Here is a 27292-nt window from a genome sequence, read left to right as displayed (position 1 = left end):
GTTTGAGAAAGCATGAGAGTAGAGTTAAAAAAAGGCACTGTTGTATTACAAAAACAAAAAGGGCATGTTTCCATACTAACTACCCCCTGCAGATTACACATCGACCCTATCATCAGTCTGCTAAAGTAGAAATGGAGAATGAGATAAATCCTCAATTATTTTAAAGTGCATTTGTTTCACTGGAGCCTTTCAAAATTTTCGTGTGTGTGTGTGTGTGTGTGTGTGTGTGTGTGAGAGAGAGAGAGAGAGAGAGAGAGAGAAGAGACTAAAGACTTCCTTGATGCAGCAAGTGTACTGAAAATATAAAAATGTTCGATAAATAAAAATTTAAACATAGCACCAGACTATGATTTTTCTTCATGCACACCTTTATGTCTGACTTTTGAAAGGTCTTTAGACACAATTTTTAAAAAATGATAGTTTCAGAGTCTTCTACAATGCCTTCATGGTGGATCGATTTCCATACAGGTCTTCCATAGTAACATATCTTCATCCCAGTTAACCAACCATAAGAAAAAGAATGTAATCTTCTGCCTCCCCTCTGTGGGCAGAGTGGACAGGAGAGTAGTCAGAAAACATCGGTTCCAATTTGTGTCTACAATTTGATGACTTGAGTGATGTTGGGCCTCTAGGAACTTTAGAAGGTTCACTAGAAAAACCGAGATAATAGCTACCACATTATATAGTTGAGAGGGTTACCTGAGCTCACAAACGAAGTTCTCTATAGACAGCAAACGGAATGCAAACGTGAGCCACACTTTATATTTCTAAGCAGCGGAATCCCTGATACAGCCATGGATTTACAAGAAAGTGGGGGAAAATGTCAACCCAGTGAGGTCACTCCCTCTGGCCGGGCCCTAAAATTCTTTGGCACCTGAAGGGCTGTGCTCTGTACACTCGGAAAAGCCTCGGCACCCTGACTTGGCACAACGGCGCCCTTAGGCTCCTGCTCACTCAAGCAGCGGGGAACTTTTCGTAGCTCCTCTAAACCATGGGAGCGTTTTCTCCCAGCTCTCTCCACAGACCTCGCCAAACGTCTCCTTCCAAGGCCTCACCCAGGGAGACACCGCGCATCCACAATTACTCGACGCTCGCTACGCTCACCGCCGGTGCGGAGGTGGGGAGGAAGGCGTGGCTTCGCTTTTATAAGCCTTGCCAGCCAATGAGCGTGCTGCCTTTCTTCCGGTCGGCGAGCCAACCAATCCGAGCAAGCCGGTGTAACCTTCGGCTCTACTCGGCTCTTTTCGCTGATGCGGGCAGCTTGAGTGGCCGCCGCCGCTAGAAAGACGCTTTCCTTTTTAATTTTTTTTCCGAGCGTTCACTTCCGGGTCCGGCGCCGATCCGGATGCCCGAGGCAGAAGGATGTTTGACCTCCGGATAAGCGAGGCGCCGCTGTGCATTCATTCCCAGCTGCATTGGTGGCGACAGCCGCGGCCCGGGCGGCGACTCTCCGGCCAGAGGCGGCGGTAGGACGCACCGGCAGTAGTGCGGCGACCGAGTCCGAGCTGCGTTATCTCCCTCGCTTGTTCCTTCCCCCCTACCTCGCTCGCTCCCTCCCTGCGTGCCTCGCTTTCCTCCTCCGGCCGCCGGCGGGTGCGATGTGCCGCCGCCGCTGCCCCAGCCGCCGCTGACTGACGGACCGGGCGGCGCCGCCCGCGCCCGGGACCGACCCGCCACTTGCGGCCGCGCCTTTGAGGTAAAGCTCCGTTCGCGTTGGCGCCTGGCCGGGAGGCCCCGGCCCGGCGGCTGCCTCGGCGCGGCCGCGGCGCCCTCCTCCCCGGGTGGGGCTGGGCGGACTGGGGTCCCGGGCTGGGTGGGGTGGGGTGCGGCGGGGGCGGTGCCGCTGGCGGGGGCCCCGGGGAGGGGTGGGCGAGGACCCGGGCGGGCGGCGCGGAGGCGCGGGCTGGAGGCGGCCGCGGCTGCGGCCGGGGGGCGAGGGCGCCTTGGGCTCGCTGGGCAGGGAGGGGGCCGCGGGCGGCTGGCCGGGCTGGCCGCAGAAGTTGCCCGAGTGGTGCGGAGCGAGTAGGGACGCCGGGGAGGTGGGCGAGCTGGGAAAAGGCAGAGGCTTTTGCGGGGAGTGTTGAGAGGTCGGGAGTGCAGCCCCCAGCGCCCCGCGATTGTGTCCAGACAATTCCCTTCGGAGCGGGGATTTTAGGCAGGAGGGAGGGAGCCGTCTGTCGGCTGGAGGAGGTGTCAGGGGTCAGCATTCATTTCTGGGAGAAACTTCCCGATGGGGTATTTGTTTTAAGGGGGGGGGGTAGGGATTTACCTATTCGATAGAGCTTTTGACTTGGCTCAGAACTTATCCAAGTCATCAGTCGGGGGCTCAAAATTACCCTGATGGTTACTGTTAGGGTGCTGCTTTGTTTGTTTCTCCCACTTGCAAAGGGGAAGTGACCCACAGGAGCGTCGGCTCTCTTGGTCCACAGCCCCCGCGTTTCTTTTCTGCGGGGTGGTGATGGAGATGTGTGTTTGCTCCTGGGGTGAGGGTAGTTAGGCCTTTGTTACGATCATTCCAGTTCTCCCAGGGAAGGAGGAAAAGTTAATGGGTGGGAGTGTGTGTGGGAGATGGCTACTGTTGCTACTCTGTGTGAATTAGTTTTAACTCTGTTGTAATGAGTACCAAGCCTGGTCAGCAAGTGACCCTTTTTTAACCTTTGGTTTTAGAACATCGACTTTAGTTGGAGAATTAAAAACCTACTGATTTTTAATAAGTTAAGGAAAGAAGTTAGTACTTATTTCTTTTACGTTTGCAATTACTTCTTGTGATAGGAATGACATTTACCCACAGATAGTAAAAGAGGTTAAACTATATCTGAGTTGGAATACTTTTTAAAATTAAAAATATCTAATTAGTAAAACCATGTATATATTTTTGAAGACTATTTGCTTTCCCTGTAAATAAGCAGATTGTGAAAGAAAAATATCACAGAAGTTATAAGATGTGAGGCCAGTTTAAGAAAACATTTCCCACCAAAAATCAGATCTGGTTTGTGACATTCTTAATAACTTTTTTGGCAGAGGGGAGTGGAGAGTTGTGTTTAGTGTATTTTGTAATTATTCCCAAACTTTGCTCCAACTGTATTCTGAGTTAAGATCAATTATTTTCTTATTTTATATACATTAGCCTTTATAGTTGCACAAAAGATGAAAATCATATTTATGGGAATTGGAAGAAAGGTGTAATAAGATAAATTGCATGGCTTTGGTATAGATTTGTAGCAGAGTGTATAGACACTTTTGCATTCAGGGTGCTTGCATTTCTGAATATGCCTCAGGTATAAGGAGTAAGTAGTTCTTATTAGAACGGGGGACAGAAAGCTTAATTTTGATGTTGACATGTATGAGACTTTTGGGGGAATCTTGGAAAATGATTATCTTTTCCGATGGTTTATTGTGCTCACTGACCTCTTCTGCCATTCATCAACTTAAAAACTAATGCATTATATAATTATTGACATTTTCATTGTTAGATTTGCAAGCATTAACTATTACCAAAATCTTCAGCACCCAGAAGTCACTTATTCCTTCAAATAAAAGAACTAGGATTAGAACAAAGGAATGGTTTAGTTCAACCTGAACCTTTACTTTGTGTAGGGGACTTTTACTGTGTGGTGAGGGTGGAAGAGTGGTAGAACCATGAGGAGGACTAAGACCCAGGACTAAGACCTTTAAGGGAGAAGCAGACATGCACAGAAATAATTGCAACACAGGACTCCTGTGGGATTTATTAGAAATGTATGGAAGCATGCGTGTGTGTGTGTGTGTGTGTGTGTGTGTGAGATACCAATTTTGACTGGGGAATTATAAACGAGGTAAGAGCTGGTAATACTCCATTTGGGGCTTAAAATATTTTGATGGTCAAAATGGGTCGGTGTGTGTGTGGGGTGGTGTGGGTAGTTTTGTAGGTGAAGGGAGCAGTTGAGAACTGGCATGCTGATTTGCTATCATGGGGCCTGTTGAGCTGGACCTAAGGCTGCTGTGCCAGGAGGTCTCTGTGGGAATTGAAGCTGTAAAATTAGGTGGGGATCAGTCAGTCCATGGACATCTAGAATGCCTTGTATTTAAAAGTGAGTCAGTTTAAGGTATGAAGGTCCAAGTGTATAGATTCTATGCTGATAGCAAGTAGGTAGGCAAATAAGGCTAGTAAGTTTAAAGGAAACAAATTAGAATAGTCAGTTTGTTATCATTCATGCTAATGGAGGAAAGCAGAAGAGTATATAATCTAAAACAGTTCCTGCATGGCTTTGTCATATTTCTTTGCTTGCATTTGGATATGAGTGTGTGGTAACCTGGTAATTGGTTTTATATGAAATAAATCTAGATTTTAAACATGACTTGGGAAGAAATGGGAATCTTTCCCTTTTCTTCTCTGGGTGCCCTCTGTAATCCCCTTCATGCTGGGAATAGACCATCATTCTGGTGTGGTTTATTGGTTCACATTTTTTCAGAATGGAACAAGTAGTTGTTTAGTTTCAAAGGATGTATCAAACTAAATAGTGGGAATGCTGAAACAATAAATAACAAAATACAGGTCACTGGATAGTTATATTATTGTTAATACACTTTAAGGTGAGATTTGCTATGGATAAAGTGAAATGTGAAGAATCTACATAGGAAGAGAATTGACTATACCAGTAAGATGACAACATGAGAAACTTCCACAGTTATGGATAAATATATACAGGGTTTTTAAATATTGACGACTCGAAAAAAATTTAATCCCAAACTTAATCATTATCAAAGGAGTGCTTAGAAAAATATCGCCCTTATGACACCATTGTTTAATCATCTAGTCATGTAACAGGGGAGATTGTTTGATAGTTCTTTACTGACTATTCCCCTCTTAGTGTTCAATAAGGATTTACATTATAACTGAATTTGTATCTTGAACCTCCCGATAATAACAATACCTATTACAATTTATTAAGTGCCCACTTTGTCTAAGGACCATAAATGATAACTGTTAAGACGACTCTGTGAGTTAGGTGGTGTAAGCCTTGCTTTTGACAGTAGGAGGCAGAGTTTTCTAGAATTTAAGCAACCTGTTTAAGATATATCTTGGAAGTAGCAGAGTGCATATTTAAATCTTTTTCTTTTTTTTTTCTGACTTCACAGTCTTAGACCAATGATGTCTTCTCTAATCTTCCATATTCTTCCTTTTTGTCTTTTCTCATGCAGTTGGCACTTAGTGGTATTGATTAATGTTGTTAGTATGTGTTTGGGTGTTTGTTCTTTAAGATATAATTTCTTTGGAAATGGTGGTTTTGGGATATCTGTAGTTCTCTACTAGTAGTGACTCTCTAGGAGCAGAAGATATGGTTCTAGTAACGTAAGCTACCTCAGAGTATCATTTTTGTGCTGATCTGTAGGAAAGAACCATACATGAGATTGTTAATGTGTGGAAATCAAGTGTGTGTTGTCTATTAATGTGAAGTGACTTTGGAGAGCCTCTGAACTAGTCAGAAAACATGGAATGGGACAGATAAGCAGGGATAGGTAAGTTTTAGAGACACAGTGGAGACTGCTGTTAGCCATGTTTTTTCTAGCTCCCTTCTCAAAGCTGAGATTTAGGAACTATAAATGTTTGGGTTTCCTTCTATAATGGGACCTATGGAAGGTGCGTAGTGATTTGTTCTTAAACTCTCTTATATTATGTTCTCTGCTTCTACTCCCTGCCAATCATCCTGGTTCTGAGAAAGAATTCTTAAACAGTGAACTTGAAGTACTTGTGTATTTGGTAGATAAGACACACATTTTGATCATTTTCTTTACTAATGATATATCACATAGTTTTATGTAATTAAATGAAAATCTATAGCTAAAACCGATGTCCACATGACTATATCACGTCCACATTTTTTATAGCGTTTACTGTAATTAGTAAAATCTCATGATGTATATACTCTTTTTCTTAAACACAAATTTCTAATGCTTTCTTCTTCAGTGAGGTAATGCAGATTTTAACTGTATTCAAATTTATTACATATATTTAGTTGATTTTGTGTTGAACTACTTTCCTTAGCTGATAGCTACGTTGGAAAAACAAGGGGGCGGGGGAGAGGGTTTCTCTGCCATTATATTCTTCATACGATTGAGAAAATTCATATAAAGTGCCATGATGTGATGCCTGGCACATAGCAGGCACTATGCAGATCTTCTCTTAAATTTAGGAGTTGCTGATATATATGAGTTGTCAGAGTGTTGATTGGTGCGTAGAATGAGCAAAGACTTTTGGGGATAGCCTATTACAGGAGAATCTCTGAGCTCGCCTCTCTTTAACCCACTCAAAAGATTAAGTTATACTCTTCATTCATTTACTACTTGATGTCCATGCTACATTAAATGGCAGTAGACTACCCTCTAGTTTGTTCTTGAACTTTTATTCCCACCAGTTATTGTATACCGTGTATACCTACCAAGAATCATTTGTCTGTGTACCCAGCAAATTGTTAATGGCAGTTGTACTTTGTTGTAATTACATAGTTTAATGAGATGTTATTCAGTGAACTATGAAGGCGAAAAGGTGTTTGTATGAGAGCCAGTGGCTGCTTTGGAAACGGGTGAGTAGCTGAAGTCACTTACAGTTAAAATCGGTGTAGGTGAAATTAAATGACTAGGGAAAAACCCCTAAAAGTTGTAGATTTTGCAATGAGATTCTGCTATAAAATTGCTTATAAGTGTTTGTGAGATGTCTTTCCATGTTTAAGAAACAAACTGGAAATCACAGGTGATGTACTATGGGTGTGGTTTTTGCAAGACAGATAAAGTAGAACTATAATCCATGGACTCATGCTTGAAGGAAAGGCCTTGGCCCTGCATTAAAAGACTGTCTTGTGGGCTTCCCTGGTGGTGCAGTGGTTGGGGGTCCGCCTGCCGATGCGGGGGACGTGGGTTCGTGCCCCGCTCCGGGAGGATCCCATTTGCCGCGTAGCGGCTGGGCCTGTGGGCCGTGGCCGCTGGGCCTGCGCGTCCGGAGCCTGTGCTCTGCAACGGGAGAGGCCGCAACAGTGAGAGGCCCACGTACCGCAAAAAAAAAAAAAAAAAGACTGTCTTGTAATTGTATATTTTTGTGGTTTAGTTGCATTAAAATGTTTAAGGTAGATCCTTTTATGATTCCCCTTTTTAACTAAGTTATGAACTGTTGGTTAATAGTAGTACATTAAAGGGGTATCTACTTCTAAAGTAACACCTAGTTTATACTCTCTCATAGAGATTTGTTTAACAGCATCCTCTTTTAAAAAAGAGAAATACTGGTATTCCTGAACATATAGTCATTCATATGTTAGGGGGAATTGTTTAATTATTAGGTCACATGGTTCCCACATGTTTCCTGATAGGATCCCTCCTCTGATTTCGTATGTTACCTTTCAGCTTTTATTACAGCATCAGGGTTGGAGAGAGCCTTCTTGTAATTCCACCATCTCCTCAACCTGAGTAGGGACTGCAGGAATGAATTGGTAGAGGAAATTGTCCTTTGGAAGAGGAAATGCCATACCCAGGAGCAGTTGAGCTTGGTGCAAAGGGTGCTGGTCTAACAGCTTACAGTAACTACTTGCCTTTCTTGTCTAGCTCAGCCCAAAGGCAAAGGAAAGCTTATAGGTGTTGAAAAAGGAGGTCGAAGTTGAAGAAGGAAAGGTAGATGGGGTATACTCTTTATCTTGGCGTCACCACATTACAACACCTGAAATGCAGTAGCTGAAATGGAATGCTGAAGTATGAAGGCAGGGTTAGTTTTTCAGAGCTTTGGTTAGCCTCTGTGAAATTTACTTGGCTCTGCTTTCCTATGTGTGTTGGATTCATCCTCAGACTGGTAGCAAGATCCTGGTGCACTGGCCAGGACATCTTTTGCGCAAGCCTACCAGCATATTTTCCCCTTCATGTTTTATTGGCCGGAATTAGGTCACGTACACTTCCAAACCAGTTATGACAAGGGGGACAGGGTTATCATAGTGAGTTTCTACCAATCAGGATATATACCCTTGCAATTGGCGATGGGGTCACATTTCCCTGAGTTACATGGTGGAGGGAGGATATTTTAAAAAATTGTGGGAAGGAGGTATGGGGGAAACGGATGTTAGAGAGGCAATCAGTAGTGACCACCACATCTACACATCTGCTTGTTTTAAGGATGAAAATAAGTAATGCGTCTAAATGCACTTTGAACTTTAAAGTGTTGTACAAATGTAACGGATGAAAGATTAGAAAGCTGCTTCTATGTGACTATCTTAAATATGCTCAGGTATGAATATTTTAGGAACTGAAAACACTGCTAGTTTTCTTATTGACTAACTTTGAGTCAGTAAAATCAGTTAAAGATTATACTTTTTTTCATGGAACTCATAAAGCTATTTTAACTTTAAATTAAACATTTGTACTTGTAAACTTATTTAAATTTTTTCTGTGTTGCTACCCTCCTTCTTGGACAAAACTTGTCCACATCTTTGATCTCATCAGATTTCTTTGTCATACCTGGAGGAGAATAGATGCCTTGAAGAAATGGGAATTTATCAGTCAGAGAAATGGTTTATTTTGAATCAAGGAATCTGATTGAGGTAGGAGGGAAAGGTATTACATATCTTGAATACAGCAAAAAAATAAAAAATAAAAAAAAATTGTGGGGGCAGGGGAGAATCACAGGCTTTTAGAGTTGAAATGAATTGTGGGAAGGTTGAGTAAAATGCTTGAGTCACGCACCTGGTTGGTAGAACTCTCCTATCCTCATTGATAGTGTAGTGCTCTTTCTGACCAAAAAGTGGGAGGCCATGAAAAGTTTTGTCTACTTTGCAGTTTTGCTCAGGACCATGGGCTAGTTAATGTAAAGCAGTCAGCCAAGTACCTTTAATACAGATATCTGTGTTCTCAGGGCTTGGAAATTTGTAGCCAGAGTTGGTGTGTGTGTGTGTGTGTGTGTGTGCGTGCGTGTTTAAGTAAAACAAGCAAACAGACAAATCTTTTAATCTTCTCTCAAGCAGTCAACAAATACAGCATGCGTACACACACACACACACACACACACACACACACACACACACAGTAACCTCAAACCTGGACTGCTGAAACGAAAATGCAGAAGCAGAATGAGTGCTTGGAACAATTCATATATTTTTATTTTCAAGAAAGTTGTTATCTTAAAGATTTCTTTGTTTTCAGTATATGTAAAAGAAAATTGTGTGTGTGTGTGTATGGGGACATATATGAAGATACATGTATGTATAAATACGTAATTAATATACAGAATTAATTGTTGTAATTCTAATTGTTGCAGTGTTGTTATAAATATACAGAGTAAATCCATCCATCCCCTGGAAGGATATTTATGTTAATGACAGATATTTATAGATTTGGAATGATTTTTATTTTTATACTTTTTATACTTCTCTGTAGTGTTTGGATTTTCAGCTATGATTATGCATTATTTTTACCATTGGGAAAAAATATTACTTTTTTTTTTTTGAGGGAAGAAAATAAAATTCTGGGGTGGGATGTTTTCTACCAACCTAGAATTTAACATATAATTCTGCTTTCATTGTATATTACCTTGAATAGAGTGTGCCTTGAATGCACTGATACTTTGTAATAGTATTTATTTTAAAAATTGGACTTATTACAAATTATATATCTTAAAATTTTAAGTTGAAATTGGCCGTGTGATACCATTTGATACAAGTATATTTTATGAAAGTGGACTTCTGAATTTTTCTAATTATTAATTGTGTTATATATTTTTTTAACTTGTTTGGTTTTGACTTCAAGTGGTATACTTGGCAAGGTATCAGAGTATGATATATTGGAGTCAAAGTTATAGTCAGAGTTTCCTGTAGTAAAAAGGAAAGTGAAAATGTTTTTTTTCCCTTACACCCAGTCTGTGTTATGTTTATTTTCTATTTCTGTGAAATACTTATTATATATTCTAGCAATGAATACTTTCAAATGGCAGGCAAATATAGTAGGTGATGTTATAGGGAGAGAAAATTCCCGTAAGACTCTTCCACTAGTCTAACGGTGTGTGTACACATGGCTATAAGGCCTTTTCATAAAATCCTAATTTGGTGTGCAAAAATAACCTAGTATTGTTTTGGAGGTGAAACTAGTAGGTATCAGTTGTTGATGACATTTGAAAAAGAAACTGGTATTTGTAGATGCATATTTTTGTAAAACATAATTTTATTTTCTCCTTCTGTTCCAAGGATCTGAAAACAACATGAACACCGCCACCACCCCCACCCCCTAAAAAAAGTGTAAATCTTAAAGATGTGGAATCTTGTAATGCCAGTTTTTATTTTAAAAAGTGGTAGATTATTTACTGAGCTCTTTTTTTATCATATGAGTGTCGGCATATTATGGCTAATATTTCTTTATATATTTGGGATTCTGAAAATATTTGTAGTTAAAATATCAAAATGTAATCAGCTCTTTAAACTCATTCTCTTGAGTATTTTCTGATAGTCTGTTGGAAGTTGATAACTGGAATGTGTATTGTGTGTTTATTGTATACTGTTAATCTAAATACTCTACTAATGAAGGTTGTTTTTTGAAGGCTGATTGAAAAATAAAATCCTGAGCACTGGGAATGAGAATTTCAAATAAGTTAAAATAAATTTTACCATACCCACTTTAAAAAAAATCTTCCAACTGAAAATTAGTAAATTTTTTTCTGTGACAGAGTAAACGAGAGAACAAAATTGGGCAATTTTAATGACAGTGCTTTCAGTCCTTGCTGTAGGGCTGGGAGTGCTAACTTACTAGTAGATGAGAAAAAAGGATTTGTGGAGAAGGCAGCTTGGACCAGTGGTTCTCAGCCCTGACTTCACATTAACAGTTTCTGGGGAGCTTGAAAAAATTACAGATATTGGGATTCTACCCATGCTACTTTATATTTGAATCTGGGGATGGGGCCAAGGCATTGATCTATTTTAGGATTTCTACAGGTGATTCCAGTGCGCTTCAGGGTTGAAAATGACTGATTTCTCCTTCTTTTTATACACATCTCTTAGCTTTTTTTTGAAAAAACGTCTTCCTTTTACTTTCAAATTCTCTTTTTAATCAGAGATGGAGGTGTGAAGGTGAGATAGAAATGCATAGAAAATATATGCAAGAGGACCAGGTTAATGAAATGACTTCTCTTCAGGGTTTCATACTCAGAATGCTTAGTGAAGACACTATTTATTCCGTGTTCATTAGCAGCTTTTGAATAGTGTAGCACCAAAACTAGAGGAGTTTTGAAGTTTGGAAAATTTGTTAAAGGGAAATTTATCTAGAATAAATTAAGGTACCAATTCAGATGCACCTAGAAATCTTAAGAAACCTAAGTGATGAAAGCAATCCTATCTTTAAAGTTACTATAAGAATGTTGCTCATCAAAATTTGATTAGTTTTAGTTATCATATTTTATTAGTTATATTTGTCATATTTGCAATATCATTGAGTTGTATTTTTCATGGAACGTAAGGATGGAAGGGACCTTAATGGTTGTTTAGTATAACTGTACTTCTACCGCTTTACTCTCTTTTATACCGTTGTTGATGAGGTACTGTCTCTGTTTTTCCCCTCGGTAGAAGTAGTTTAGTAATTAAGTTATAGTATATTGTGCGTGTAGTATATTGTTTATATTGTTTGTAGTCAGTAAATATATACATATAAATGCACTATGATAATAGGGTTTTATGATTATTGTGTCTTATCATTTATGGCAAATCACGGGCTTATTTGCTGCTGCTTCCTAGGTCAGGAACACTCTTACCAGTTTTAGCATTTTTCTTGTGACAACATAACAGCAAGCCATTTTATGAGTTCAATACATTAAATTCCATTCAATAAACATTTTTTGCATGGTGGCAAAATTGGATTTGCATTTCTTCTATAAATTTCAAGGGTTAGATTTCTGTAAACTGCCCTGATAGGAGAATTTGTGTTAGAGAAATTTAAGGGTGGATAGAGTGTAGAGGGCATATTATGTGTGAACCATTGGGAGACTTTTAGAATTATTTTGAGTTCATCAAAATACTACAGTAAAAGCACATGATAAAGAGGTTACCAGTACATTTTGCACATATAATTAGTAATAGAGTAATGGGTACTCTTCTGTAGGACCACAATTCCTTATCAACAATTCTGACATCTAAAATGCTCTGAAAACCAAAATTCTTTTTTTGTATGTTTGGCACAAATTGGTTTTCTTCACAAAACCTGTTGTGAACTGTTTGTCTTTATTTTATGTATTTGTAGGTTTCACTGCAGAAATAGTAAATGTTTAATCATAGTGTGCTGTCCCAGACTTCTCTGTGCCATTACAGCTTTCTCTATGGGTGTTAAAAAGTATATGGTGTTTACACACTGTATCACCTGTTAGAAATGCCCTGAAAGGGCTTCCCTGGTGGCTCAGTGGTTGAGAGTCCGCCTGCCGATGCAGGGGACAAGGGTTCGTGCCCCGGTGTGGGAAGATCCCATATGCCGCGGAGCGGCTGGGCCCGTGAGCCATGGCCGCTGAGCCTGCGCGTCCGGAGCCTGTGCTCCGCAACGGGAGAGGCCACAACGGGGAGAGGCCCGCGTACCGCAAAAAAAAAAAAAAAGAAAAAAGCCCTGAAATTCTGAACTGCAAAATGTTTAACTGCAGGAACTTTGGAAGAGGATTCTGCCATTTATTTCTTGATAGAAACTACTCAGCATCTTAGTCCTCTGAGATGGAGTTTGAGTAAGATCCTGGTAAATTTCTTTTGCTTTTTACTCTTGTAAATATGTATATACCAAGAGGCACTTTATTTTAATCTGTGTTTATTTCTTTAGCAGTTGAAAGTTTTTCTGGTTTTTTGATACTGGGTCTTGTGGGGCCCACTGTGGTCCCAGAAGCATTGTGTAATTAGGATTCTTGAGATGGAAAATGTTTCGGGTAACTTTGGCATAGCTGAGTATTTATCACATTCTCTTTAGTCCTTGGGGTTATGTAATTTTACCTCTGTACATGGTAACTTCATGCCACAACACCTGCAGGCAGCCCTCTTTTTACATATCTTGGCTTCCTTTTTCATAACAAAGAAGAGGTGTGGTTGCAGTGTCTCTATTTTAGTTTCCTTAAACTTCCTTAATTTGTTTTTAAGAGTTCACTGCAAAAACCTTTATACCTACTCTGGCTTCTTTTTTTCCCCCCATCCTGTCTGTTTCTTTTTCTCTTTTTCTTTTCTTTATTACTTCCCTGCCCCCACCCCCTTTAAAATAATATTCCTCAGCCAGAGAAGTTCATACTTATGGTATTCTGTATCAGAAAAATACAGACAAATGTTTGCTGGAAAGGTGACAGAAGTAAATCTGCATATTCTGGTATTTCTCTAAAGAGGCCCTTTTGTAGGGGAGTGATTATTGTACTGCTTGTGCAGTGGTAGTGTTCTGTGTATATGGTTTTTGCTTTCTTTCCATCCTTAAATACTGAAGGGTAATGGGGTCGTGAGCACTGTGGTACATGTATTTTTGTGTTTACCAAGATTCCAGGCACTTTAAGGTATAGATCCTAATGGGAAATTTAGACCTTATATGGTTATGTTATGTGCACTTGATATGTGCTCTGAAAGCACTATAATTCTCTTGTAGGACAAATTATACCTTGTATTATTGTTTGTTTAAGCTATGTGATGGCAGGGATTACAGTGGTCTTATTTGCCATTTGTATTTCCTGTGTTTGGTACATAATAGGCCTCTAATGATTACTAATTTGTTGAATGAATAATCATTTCATCTTTATTAGGGAGAATTTTAACATGGAAGAACCTTGATTAAATGCCTCCTGAGGCACCATGCTCATCCCAAACCAATTTAGTTTGCATCATCACAGCTGTATGAGACAAATTTCAAACACATAAATTGGGCCTAATTTAAATAAAAGAATAAACACAAGCCTGTGACTTATTTACTCAGGCTTAAATGTAGAGAAACACATTCTAGAAAGATTTTTGAAATGAAATGCATTCATGGGCTATGAATTTAGTTAGAGGAAATATTCTATTTTTTTGAGCGTTTCAGTTAACTGATTGTATTGTAAGATATTTTTTATATTAAAGTTTTTCTTTTTTCTGTTTTTCACGCAGCAAAATTCATTCCCCCTCACAATCAAATTAGAAAACAATTTCATCACCTTAAAATATTCCCTAATGCTGCTCCTTTGTAGCCAACCCCTTTTCCCATTCTAGCCCCTAACAACCACTATTCTATTCTTATAATTTTGCCAGATATCATATAACTTATAGGAATAATGAATCATGAATATAATATAAATAAGAGGAATCATGTGGTATGTAGCCTTTTGAATCTGTCTTCTTCCACTGTGCAGAATGCATTTGAGATTAATCCATGTTGTAGTGTGTATCAGTACTTTTTTTTTTGCTGCTGAGCAGTATTCCATTATATGGATGTACTTCAGCATGTTTATCCATTCACCAGTTGAAGTATTTGTTTCTAGTTTTTGTGATAATGAATAAAGCTGCCACAAACCTTTGTGTGCAGTTTTTGTTTTGTGTGTGAATCTGAGTTTTCATTTCTCTTGGGGAAGTTTCTAGGGGAATTGTTAGGTCATATGGCAAGTGTGTGTTTAACTTTATAACAAACTGTCAAACTGTTTTCTAAAGCAGCTATACCATTTTGCATTCCCACCAGTAATGTGGGAGAGTTCTAGTAATAAGCAGTTCGTAAAATTTAAATTGGCTCTGTTGAATTACTTTTTAGTAATTCGTTGGTTTGATTGCACACCAGAATATCTTGACAATATATTAGTTCTGAACATGATATTTTTATAGCTGTAGATCTGTCAGAAAGAGATGTAATTTAGGGGAGCCTCACTTTTCAGTGAATGCAGTCTTCCATATGCTTTGGAACTGTTCTTTCTTACTGAGATCATGCAGCCCTGATCTTTGTAAGAAAAACTAGGCCTTAACGTTATAACCCTGGTTCATATTGGGGATTAAGGTGCCTTTGGATCAATTCTGTGTTATCTGTCTTCAGGTTTACAGCACTTACTTTGGATTCTTGTCATTTGGACTGGGCAGAAGGAAATCCTTCCTGTGGACAAGTGGTTGTACTTTCAGCTTATTTTTGTCACCTGTTGTGTCTTTCATTCCACAGTTTTGTAGAAGTCAACTTGCTTATTCATGGTTTACTGTCAGTCATACTATTCAGTCCTTTCTATGTTGAGAGTTGACAGTATTATCTTCATAACTGAAATTTCCAAATGCTAATACCCTTGAATGACTGTTTTAAGTCTGTGGCCTTTGCCTATACTAGACTGTTGTTTGTAATTATGTATTTTTATAAATTAGGAAATAAGCATTGTAGTTAAGAAGAAAGGATATAACTTTGTTCTGAGAACCATGCATGAAACAGCTACTGAGGTTCCTGAAGTATTTTCTCATTTATCTGGCATTATTAGGGAACAACCTGTTAGATAAATTAGGACCTTGAATTTATACTTAAATATTTTCTTATTTAAAATTTTTTAAATGGTAAACTTTACAGGGTAGTACTGTTTTCTCAGTGTTTTCTAAACATATCAGATCTTGCTGATGCAGGGCTCTCATTCTGAACATCAGTTATAAAGTATGCTATTATGCATAGATGTCTCTGAATTTATTGAAGTCTATAAGGTTGTTTTCTGCCTGTTCGCTCCTGTTTTTACTATTCACCTCATATTTTCTCTTTTAAGTTTGATTTCCAGTGTAAACTTGTTAGAATTATATTAAAATTTAAATGGAGTTTAGGGGCTCTTATTTAATGAACAGAATATGCATTTTGTGACCTCCTTTAGTGAATTTTTTTCTTCTGATTCATAGCTCTTGGAAAGTTGAAATTACAGTATAAATGACCTTTGATTTCTGAGGTGTTATTCCACTTGCTTGTAGTATCTCTCAGACCTATAAATTGCTGCCTGCCCACCCATACCTTTTTCTTTCCTCCTTTATTTGGAAAAGAGATGATCATATAAATTAACATTCTTAAATTTCTAAGAGAGTTCATTTGTTCATTCATTCATTTACTTGTTTCTTCAACAAAGTTTTAACCAATGTCTGCTGTGTGCTATGTATTATAACAGATAATGGGGAGACAGAGTCAAATAAATTATGATCCCTGTCCTTGAGGACATCAGATTAAAAAATGGGCTATCTTAAAGAGTAAAAGCATTGTCCCCTGTCTTCCCTGTAAATTGGTTGTGAGATGTAGAGATTTGATCAGATTCAGTTTCAATTTTTTTCTTCCATCAGGAAGATCAAAGGTTGTTTTTTCTTTTTGTGATGTTAGTGGCAATTGATGATCCTTGCCTAGCTCCATTAATTCCTTAGGAGTTGCATAATGATGAGATTTGAATTCTGTCATTTCTTACTTTATTAGACGAATACATTTAAAGAAAAAATTTCCCTTCATCGATTAGCGTTGATTGGTACTATTCCCAGATTCCATATTTGCACATTTGTCTACTTGCTAAAATTTATTTGTAACCCCCAAATCAGTATCCCTTGTGCTTTGCCATTCATTAATGGACATGAGCTTGGGTAGAGTGGCAAAAACTTTTGAGTCACTGGAGGGGCATGTTCCCAGCTGAAGTCAAACTAGGTGCTCTGCTGTCTTGTTTTGCTTTTTAAGGCCTATTTAGTGCTTTTTGGGTGATTTTACTGTTTAAATTGACCCCCAAATGTAGTGCTGCACTGCTCTCTAGTGTTCCTAAACCCAAAAAGGCTTGTGATATGCCCTATGGAGAAAATACATTAGATGAGCTTAGTTCAGGCATGAGTTAGGGTGCTGTTGGCTGTGAGTTCAGTGTTAATGACTCAACAATATGCAGCTGACCCTTGAACAACAGGGATATGAACCATGTGGGTCCGCTTATATACTGGGATTATATTCAGTATTAGTACTACAGTACTATACGACGTCCAGTTGGTTGAATCTGCAGGTGCGGAAGCACGGATCGGGTGAGGGAGGGACTGTGTATATGGAGGGCCACCCACGAGTTATATGTGAATTTTCAACTGCGTGAAGGGTAGGTGCCCCAACTCCTGTGTTGTTCAAAGGTCAGCTGTATATTAAATAAGTTGTCTTTAAACAGAATCACACATAAAACAAGGATATGTATTGATCAGTTGATGAAAGTGTTGTGACCAGAGGATTGTAGGAACCTAACCCTGTATTTTTCGTAGGAGCAGTGGTTCAGTGTTTTCAACCTTTATAAAACGTTAACTACTGTGAATCAACTGTTTTTGGTTTTGCTGAGGTACAGAAGAATATCCTTTCTTAACTGATGTAAAAAATATACAACAGAAAGTTGTAAGTCATGGAAGTAGAGAGTCATTAAGAGGCTTGGTGAGACCTTTTCTGGGGAAGTTCATTGCTTCTTGGGTCATTTCTGTGCCTGGTACAGGGTAAATACTCAATAAATATTTGTTGGATGTAAGTAAGTGCTGCCAAATAGAACATGATTTTCCTTGAAAGCTTGGAGTTTAAATTTAATATCATTCCTGTGATTGGGATTTGCAGTCAAGTTTGTGCTTAGAGGTAGTGAGATACCTACTCTTAGAGATTGATATTGGGAATATTTCAGTAATGTAAATTTAGTATGATGTCTACTTGATTTTTGATTTCCATCACGTAGGAGATGAGGGTGATCTATGCTTCTCTCGTATTTATAATAAGTGCTTAAGGGGCTGGACATTTTCAAATTAAACATTCCCTTCTCTTCCAAATATTGAGACTCATTAGCTATGATAAGGGATATTACCAATGGGAGTATAAATTCACCTGGAAATTGAAAAGAGGAGGCACAAAAAGACATTTTGAGGACCAATGAAACAGTCATATCCTAGTTACTAGAGAATAGTCAGACCTGGATAATTAGAAAATTTACTTAATTAGACTTTCAGTAATATTTATGTATGTTAAGAAAGTTTAGCTTTTAATACAATTTCCTATATAAAATTGACTTAGTTATAACTGATTATAATATAGTATGTTTTGCTATTCCTTTGCTATTATGTATTATACAGTAGCTTTCAAACTTAGAAATATTTTTGACTACAACTCATTGAAATACATTTACCACAACTTACAGAAATATATTTTACATTGTGACCTAGTGATACTTATGTATTCGTATAAAGAACCCAAACACAATCTCACTAAACACACTATTCTTAACTACATTTATGTACTCCATTTTCTTTTTTTTTGATACTATTTTATTTAAAAAACTGTTGCTTAAGACCCATTAAGTTGGTTTAAAGACCCAATAATGGGTCATAGTCTACATGTTGGAGAACACTGCTTTCTTAGTAGGAATATACAAGGGACATCACTGAAATCAGGTTTCAAAAATGTAAAGTGTTGTAGATGATAGTTACTAAACATTTCTGAGACAAAATAAGTTTCCCTAGTATGTAATTAGAAAAATTGATCTCCATTTTTGACATTATAGTTAATGATTTAGCTTTTGAAAATAAGTGTTTAGCTTTTTCTTAGACAACCAGAGTTGAGCTCATGCCAGAAACCAGTAACTGGGACACTTGCTGCTGATAGAAGCATGTGATGTAACGGCTAGCCATCACATCACAAATATCCTTACTCATTTAAATTTTGGAGAAGCTTGTAGACATGTAGTATCATTTTTATAGAGACTGCATAAGGCCTTTGAAACACTGAATGGCTCATTTCATGTATTAAAAATGGATTTTTAAATTTAAGATAACAAAGCAGTGAGAAATCAATGCTGAGACAAGTAACTTGTGAAAAAAATTAATTTAAAAATTAATTTAAAAATTTCCATTCCTTGTGATTTTCTATTTAAAAGGACACTGAATAGCATGCTGAACATGAAAAGATACCTATAGAAACTTTTAATATTTAATATCACAGGTACATGAAACAATTCTATATTGATTGCAATAATATTTTGGAAGATAGGTAGAGTACTAATAATTATTTTAAAAAATTTAGAACTGCTCATTAATGTTTACTTGAAAGCTTTAGCTAGCTGTGGTGGAGGTAGAACATACATACTAATATGTTCTCAGACTACTTTGATTTATCTAGTTGCAACTTCAGGGAGGTCAGTTGGCTCTGTAATGTCCTAAATTATTGGGCCATGCAGATTAGAGAATCTGATTTTCTGTTTTCTGTTTTGAAGATTCATCAGTGATCATCAAATTAGAAGTATGCCTGTGGCCTACATTTCTACTCATATAATCAGATTATATCTAATGTTTTCTGTATTTAGCAGCTCATTTTTATCTTTATTAGTGGATGATATTCCATCAAAATTGTAATTGTTTATGAAAGCAAAGTAATTGATTACTTTAGATAGGATAGATGAGTAGATTATTCATCTATTCTCGAGGATAATTTGAAAATTCATCCTTTTGATCAATTATGTCTTTTTAATATAGATATTTAAGTAAGTCAGTGTGCTGAGAATTATGATAGAATCAAACATAATTTTAAATATTTTGTTACCATTTGTGTGCATTCATGTCAATTTAATCACATTAAATACATGTTTATTCTTTTTGGTTGTGTATAATGTTTAAGGTTTCAGTTAAAGAGATAATATCTCTTATAAAAATTAAAATATCCTTAAGCCCTGTAAATCACTACTTTGTGTTATAAGAAGTTGTAAGCCAGGCATATTTCTATGAAACTGTCTTTTCTCAATAGTTTTTATTTCTATGGTTGTCTAATTTTTAAGTTTTCAAGCTGTATTTTTCTGTTCTCTTCCTTGTAATTTTTGAATTTAAAGCTTCTGAGAGAAATTTTCAGTTATTACTATTGACTGAATCTGTAGATATAATACAATACTAAGATTAATTGTGGGCTTTTTATCAACTGGTATAATTTTCATGGACACTCTGAATCTTACCTACTCATATTTCTGTTTTTGCTTCTCTACTAGAAAGTGGAAAAATTAAGTATGGGTGCTGAACTGCATGTTATCCATTTCCTGTTAGTATTACATAGTTTTATTTCTAATATTATTTTACTTCTCTCCTGATTTCTTTACTTAAAACTGTTCTCAGTCTTTTGGTAGTGTGTGTGTATTGTAAACTGCCCTATATACTTTTCTATAACAAGGTTGGCTTTTAAATTAAATACAGATGTTATTTAATTTTAGGATACATTGTTTCTGAGAATATATTTATAAAGTCATACAGTGAGAAAATAACAGTTTACTTTTCAGTGGTTCTTAACTTTTTTAGCGTCATACAATCTGTTGAAAGCTATGGATTTTCTCTTAAGAAAATGCTTAGGAGGTCCATGGATTTCAGGTTAAGAACTTTACACCTGTCTTTAGTATTGGTGGACTCTATTATCATGCAAAGCAAAAGTAGGGCAAATCAAATCAAAACAAAAACTATAATTCATAGAAGTGCTTAATACTTTACTATTCAGTTATTTGAAATATTCTTATCAAGTTCTGACAGTATTTTTTATTTATTTATTTTAGGATGAAGGTTACCTGTTCATAGTAGAGTTAATCTTTTTATTAAGTTAATGCTTATATATGGTAGAATATTAAAATAATGCAGAAATAGTCTCTTGCCTCATGTCTTTGAATTTTTCAGTAGATGAAACCACTTTTTTTTTTCTTGAGGAAATATTAAAAGCCTGTCATTAGGTGATAAAAGAAGAAAAGAACACTACTTTGAATAGGACCATTTAATCAGGATCCTAGATAGAAGAAAATTTGATGTTTAAAGGATGGGTCATTTTGGTATTTTTCAGAGTACTCTAAAGTGAAAAGGAATTTATTGTTTTCACAAACTTTAATATTTAAGTATATAGATTGTAAACTCTCCCATGTCTAGTTCTAGATTCCTTCTTGTCTCCCAAACTCCATATCTAAACTGTCTCTAAGACAGAGCATGTTTGAAACCACTTTTAGTTACTTCACTTTTAAATGCTTCAGGTGGTTACTGACATAACTTAAAATAATGTGCATACAGTGTTCTCTTTGATTCTGTGTCAAGTTTTGCATTCTTTTTTTTTAAACTAATTTTAACTTTATTTTTCCAGCTTTTTTGAGGCAAATAAAATTGTATCTATTTAAAGTGTACACTGTGATGTTTTGGTGTATGTATGCATTTTGAAATCATTATCAATATCAAGTTAATTAACACATCCATTATGTCACATGGTTACCTTTTTTTCCCCCCCATGGTTAGAACAGTTAAGATCCACTCTGTTAGCAAACTTAAACTATACAGTACAGTATTATTTACTACAGTCATCAGGCCAAACATTAGATCCTCAGAACTTATTGTTTTTATAACTGAATGTTTGTATCCTTTGATCAGCATCTTCCATTTCTCCCAGCCCCTGGCAACCACCCTTCTACTCCCTGTTTCTATGAGTTTGACTTTTTTTTTTTTTAAGATTCCACAAGCAAGTGATGCCATACAGTATCTTGTCTTTCTCTGGCTTATTTCACTTAGCATAATGCCTTCCAGGTTCATCCATGTTATTACAGTGGCAAGACTTCCTTCTTTTTTTATGACTGAATAATATTCCATTGAATAGACCATATTGTCTTTATCCATTCATCCTTTTTCATCATTGCTTTGGATATTTGGGGTCTTTTGTGTTTCTATCTGAATTTTTTTCTATTTCTGTGGAAAAAAAGCCATTGGATTTTTAAGGATTTCATTGAATCTGTTGATCACTTCTGGTAGTATAGACATCCCATCCAATACATGGGATATCTTTTGATGTAGTTGTGCCTTTTTCAGTTTCTTTCATTAATGTCTTACAGTTTTCAACGTAAAGGTCTTTCACTCTTTGATTAAGTTTATTCCTAAGTATTTTATTCTTTTTCATATGATTGTAAATGGGATTGCTTTCATAATTTCTCTTTCAGAGAATTCATTATTAGTGTATGGAAATGCGACTGGGTTTTGTATGTTGATTGTGTATCCTATAACCTTTACTGAATTTGTGTATTATATCTAATAGCTTTTTGGTAGAGTCTTTGGAAACATATTGTACCAAAACTTATGGGATGAAGCAAAAGCAGTTCCAAGAGGGACAATTATAGCGATATATGCCTACATTAAGAAAAAAACAAAGGCCTCAAATAAACAAACCTAACTTTACCCCTCAAGGAACAAGAACAAACTAAGGCAAAAGTTAGAAGGAAGGAAGGAAATAACAAAGATCAGAGCAAAAACCAATGAAATAGAGGCTAGAAAAACAATAGAAAAGATGAATGAAACTGAGATTTTTTCTTAAAAGATAAAATTGTCAAACTCTTAGCTAGACTAAGGAAAAAGAGAGAAGACTCAAATAAAATCAGAAATAAAAGAGGAGATATTACACCTGATGCCACAGAAATACAAAGGATCCTTAGAGACTACTGTGAGTAATTAGATGCCAACAAATTGGATAATCTGGAAGAAATAAAGTCCTAGAAACATACAACCTACCAAGACTGAACCAGGAAGAAACAAAATCTGAATAGACCTGTAAATTGTTAAGGAGATTGAAACAGTAATCAAAAATCTTCTAACTAACAAAAGCCCAGGACCAGATGGCTTTACTGGTGAATTCTACCAAACATTTAAAGAAGAAGTAACATCAGTTTTACTCAGACTCTTCCAAAAAATTGAAGAGGAGGGAACACTTTCAGACTTACTTCTCGAGGCCAGTATTACCCTGATACCATAGCCAGATAAGGGCATTACAAGAAGAGAATATTACAGGCCAATAGCCCTGATGAATATATATGCAGAAATTCTCAATAAAGTATAAACAAAGTGAATTTAACAGAACATCTGAAAGATTATACACCATGATCAAGTGGGATTCATCCCTGGGATGCAAGGATGATTCAACATACACAAATCAATAAATGTTATACATGACATTAATATAATGAAGGATAAAAATTGTGTGATCATCTTAATAGGTACATAAAAAGCATTTGACAAAATTCAGCATCGCTTTATGATAGAACTCTTAACAAATTAGGTATAGAAGGAATGTATCTCAACATAATAAAAGCCCACATGTGACAAGTCTACAGCTAACATCTTACTTAATGGTGACAGGTTGAAAGCTTCTCCTCTAAGATCAGGAACATACAAGGATTTCCACTCTCACCACTTCTGTTGAACATAATACGGGGAATCCTAGCTAGTGCAATTCAGCAAGAAAAAGAAAGGTACCCAAATTGGAAAGGAAGAAGTAAAATTGTCTGTTTGCAGATGCATTATCTTTTGTCTACTGAGGGATGAGATTTTAGCTCACATACTACCTCTTCCCCTTCTGTGTTCAAACATTTGGATAGTTATTATGTTTACTTCATCTTTTGCTCACCTTTTTTTTGTTGTTGTTTTAGCAAATTTTACATTATCTCTTTAATCTGAATTTAGTAAGGTGCAGATGTTCATATCCCTGTCCTTCCCTCTACCTCTTCTACTCCCCCTTAACAGCTGAGCATCTGTCAGTTGTAGTGTTATTTTAACACTGTTAAGGTTGGAAAATTTTATATTTTCTTCAGTAACATTTATCTTGTTTTTTGGGGGGATAAGATTGATTCTGAAAGCTGAAAATCAATTAACCTTGCTTACACTTTTAGGACTTACAGTAGAATGCCAGGGTTAGTTTTGTTGCTAGATTAGCCCTCTGGGCTGTTTTTGCTATAGCTCAGGAAAAATTTCTTTTTCTTAACTTCCTCTGTCCTTCATATTAATTTCTCTTATTATTTGGAAGTTGGAGGTATTGGATTGCTTCTTTCTGTCTCGTTTCCTTTATTTTTTGTTTCTTTATATTTTTGTTTCACATAATAGGATCGTTCTCCCACCTTGTCTTTGATCATTCCATATAATATAGCATTATTTTCTTATTCTGTGTATATATTATAGTCCTTCTCAAAAGTGTGAGGATTTTTTTTTTAAGTTTTCATATTTTTTAAAATTTGCTTTTTTGGGGGTATTTTTCTTTTATATTGTTACCTTTCTTCATAAATCTAGCGATTCTTGATTGTCAGTTCATATTTGTGAAGGAGTGATGGGTTAATAGTTCTGCGTAAATGGCTTGGGTTTTCTTTGCCGTTCTGTTTGCTTTGCTGTTTTTTCTTTATCAATCTCTTGGATCTTGTTTACACAGATGGGGCTTATTGATTGGCACATTCCACATCAGGTATGCACTCAGGGAATTAGTCTTTAGGCAAAGAGTTCTTTAAAATGCCAGATGGGAACAGGTTTTATTCTGTGATGCCAGCAGATACTCCCCCCTCCCCGCTTCTTTGGAACTTCCTTTGATTTCTTTAGAGATTTATTTTTCTTTTTGTTTTGTGTTGTTCTTTTACATAGGAGACAGTAACAATAGTTAGTAGCAATTATCCACCTCCCCCATTTTGTCCCTGCTTCCCTTCCCTTTTTCACTCCTGCTTATTACCTTTTCACCTAACTTCCTTTAGGAAGCCTTTTGGAAGTCTGTCTGACAGATCAGCTCCTCTGCTGTGGTCTTCTCCAGCAGTTAGTTTGGGCATTAGCTTCCTTCATTGCTTCATCTGTCAGTATATGCTTCTGGGCTTCCCTGGTGGTACAGTGGTTAGGAATTGGCCTGCTAATGCAGGGGACATGGGTTCGAGCCCTGGTCCGGGAAGATCCCATGTGCCGTGGAGCAACTAAGCCCTGGTCTGGGAAGATCCCACATGCCGTGGAGCAACTAAGCCCGGGTCTGGGAAGATCCCACATGCCGTGGAGCAACTAAGCCCGTGCGCCACAACTACTGAAGCCTGCACGCCTAGAGCCCGTGCTCAGCAACAAGAGAAGCCACTGCAGTGAGAAGCCCATGCACCGCAACAAAGAGTAGCCCCCGCTCACTGCAACTAGAAAAAGCCTGTGTGCAGCAACAAAGACCCAATGCAGCCAAAAAATAGTTAATTTATTAAAAAAATATATATATGCTTCTTTCCTTCCCATCTTCCAAAAGTTTTGGGTTTTTTTTTTGTTTTTTTTTTGCGGTACACAGGCCTCTCACTGTTGTGGCCTCTCCCATTGCGGAGCACAGGTTCTGGACGCACAGGCTCAGTGGCCATGGCTCATGGGCCCAGCTGCTCCACGGCACGTGGGATCTTCCCGGACTGGGGCACGAGCCCATGTCCCCTGCATCGGCAGGCAGACTCTCAACCATTGCGCCACCAGGGAAGCCCCCCAAAAGTTTTTTTAATATTTCTTGTCTCCCTTTAAGCCTTCTTATTGATAGGGAAATACAAAGTTGCAGTTGTTAACTCAAAAAAAATCTAATATCACCACAGGAGTGTGTATCATAGTAAGAAAACACATTGCAGTTTTGTGGGTTAATGTTTCTTTTGCTGTTGTGTATATATATATTGTCTTTTTGTTCATAAATGTCTCAGAGCCCTGTGCACATGCACGGGCTTATTGACTGGTGAGTACCCCCTCCCATCTCCTGTGTTGGCTCAAATTAGGATCTGGCGACGTTGAGGTATTGTAGAAAGAGACAGTATAGGCTGGCAAGAAGGGACAGAGCGACACTGCTGATCCAGAGAGAAAGGCACAGTTCAGACTTTGGGAGGTCAGAGAATTAGCAAAAACATCACCAGAGGTAAAGTGGGTAAGAATATGAACTCATGAGTCTGACTCTTTGTAGTCATATTCTTACTATACCATTTACTGACTTTATGATGCTGGTCAAGTTGTGTAACTTCTCTAAATTTTAGTTTCCTTATTGGTAAAAATAGGGATTGAAATAGTATCTTATAACTGTGAGAACTGATGAGTTAATCTATTTAAAATACTTAGCACAGTAAGTGCTCAGCAAATGGCAACTAGAGAGATTTTACGTAAAATCCAGGTTTCTGGATTTTCTTCAAAAATTTGAACACCTGGGCTTCCCTGGTAGCGCAGTGGTTGAGAGTCCGCCTGCCGATGCAGGGGACACGGGTTCGTGCCCTGGTCCGGGAAGATCCCACATGACGCAGAGTGCCGGGGCCTGTGAGCCATTGCCACTGAGCCTGCGCGTCCGGAGCCTGTGCTCCGCAAGGGGAGAGGCCATAACAGTGAGAGGCCCGCGTACTGCAAAAAAAAAAAAAAAAAAAAAAAAAAAAGAATTGAACATCTGATGTTCCTCAATGGCAGCAATTGTTTACAGCTGAGTAGTAGGTGCCTTTTTTAATTGGGGCATTTGCTTTCCAGTTTGCCATACCCCCAATACTCCTTATTGTCTCATACTCAGTTTGGTTCACTCTCTTTATGTTACCTTCCTCGTCTTTTTGGGCATTTGGATTTGTGACTTCTGATGTACTGGTATTAGCTGTAGCTGAAAGAATATCTGCAGTTTTCAGAGCTGATTTTTCTTTGGTGTTGGGATGAATCAGTACCGAAGGCACAAACATAGACCGTATTAGAAGAGTAATTCAGGCAAGGGAATGCTGTCACATACAGGAAATTCTTGGGAGTACTTGGGAGTATCACACTGGTTGGTGAGGTTCAGTGATGTGCTTCAGGTGAATTAAGAGACTGATGTTAGGGGGTGTGGTGATAAGTAACTGGGAGGGCTTTATGTAGGAATCCCACAACTAAAACCTAGAAATGTTTAGAGATAGAAAAAACTCATTTCTTAATGTATAATATCTATTGACTGTCCTAGGTGCCTGGCAGTGTGCTAGGTTCAGAGATCACCAAGTTACATATAACAAGAGTCCTTGTCATCAAATACAACAGGCAGTTATAATACTGTGTATAATATAAGAATATCCTCAGAAATATCCTAGTTTAATCCTCCTATTTTATAATTATTAAAATAAGCTTAGAGAGATTAAGCCTTGCCTAAGGCTTCACAAGTAGTTGGGACTCTTAAGACTTCTTTTTTCTAATCCAATGCTCTTTCTAGTACATAGACAAGGCAGGCAGCATCAAAGAGGTTTGGAAGCAGATGGCAGGGATCCCAAGACCTGGGAGAACTGGTGTATTGGAGCAGGGTACAAAGATTGGGATTTAGCTGTGAGAGAAGGTTATGTTGCCTTATTTAAGACTTACTCTTAAAAGATTGGAGCTAGAGATTTTTCTTAGGGGCATGAAGAAGTAAGTGGCCATGTTGGAGAAGTCCATGTGGCAAGGAACTGTAGGCAGCTTCTAGGAACTGTAGATACCGTGTAGGACTTGAGGGTGGCCTGTGAGAGCCAGCAAAAAGATGACGCCCTCATTTATACACTGCAAGGATATGAATTCTGCCCGCAATCTGAAGGAGCTTGGAAGAAGATTCTTTCCCACTTTCGTCTCCAGATAAGAATGTAGTCTAGCTG

General features: G+C 37.7%; 2 protein-coding genes across 4 annotated transcripts in view; one reads left to right on the top strand and one right to left on the bottom strand.

Moving 5' to 3' along the window:
• The first annotated feature begins 1232 nt into the window (after positions 1-1232).
• Positions 1233-27292, top strand: part of CSNK1G3 (casein kinase 1 gamma 3) — a 129110-nt gene continuing 103050 nt past the window's right edge. For all 3 annotated transcript variants that reach the window (XM_007455249.1, XM_007455248.1, XM_007455247.1), the window contains exon 1: positions 1233-1696. The gene's annotated coding sequence lies outside the window, so the exon portion shown is untranslated. The remainder of the gene's footprint in view (positions 1697-27292) is intronic.
• On the bottom strand, positions 1279-26383 carry LOC103089609 (anther-specific protein SF18-like). The gene is made up of 2 exons (XM_007455255.1): positions 26248-26383; positions 1279-2135 (listed from the first exon to the last, which is right to left on the bottom strand). The coding sequence occupies exons 1-2, from the start codon at positions 26381-26383 to the stop codon at positions 1279-1281; spliced, it is 993 nt and encodes a 330-aa protein (XP_007455317.1).

This window comes from Lipotes vexillifer, unplaced genomic scaffold (genome assembly GCF_000442215.2).
Source record: "Lipotes vexillifer unplaced genomic scaffold, Lipotes_vexillifer_v1.1 scaffold1007, whole genome shotgun sequence".
NCBI lineage: Eukaryota > Metazoa > Chordata > Mammalia > Artiodactyla > Lipotidae > Lipotes > Lipotes vexillifer.
The sequence above is the reverse complement of the archived record's forward strand: the minus strand, read 5'-3'. Positions and strand labels throughout refer to the sequence as shown.

What these genes read in the sequence shown, in the direction of transcription:
- LOC103089609 (XM_007455255.1), bottom strand. Translation starts at nt 26,383, where the DNA reads ATGTTTGTGCCTTCGGTACTGATTCATCCCAACACCAAAGAAAAATCA. An exon ending in TGCCCAAAAAGACGAGGAAG is followed by an intron (nt 2,136 to 26,247) that starts GTAACATAAAGA and finishes CCCGCTCCGAAG; the next exon opens with GGAATTGTCTGGACACAATC.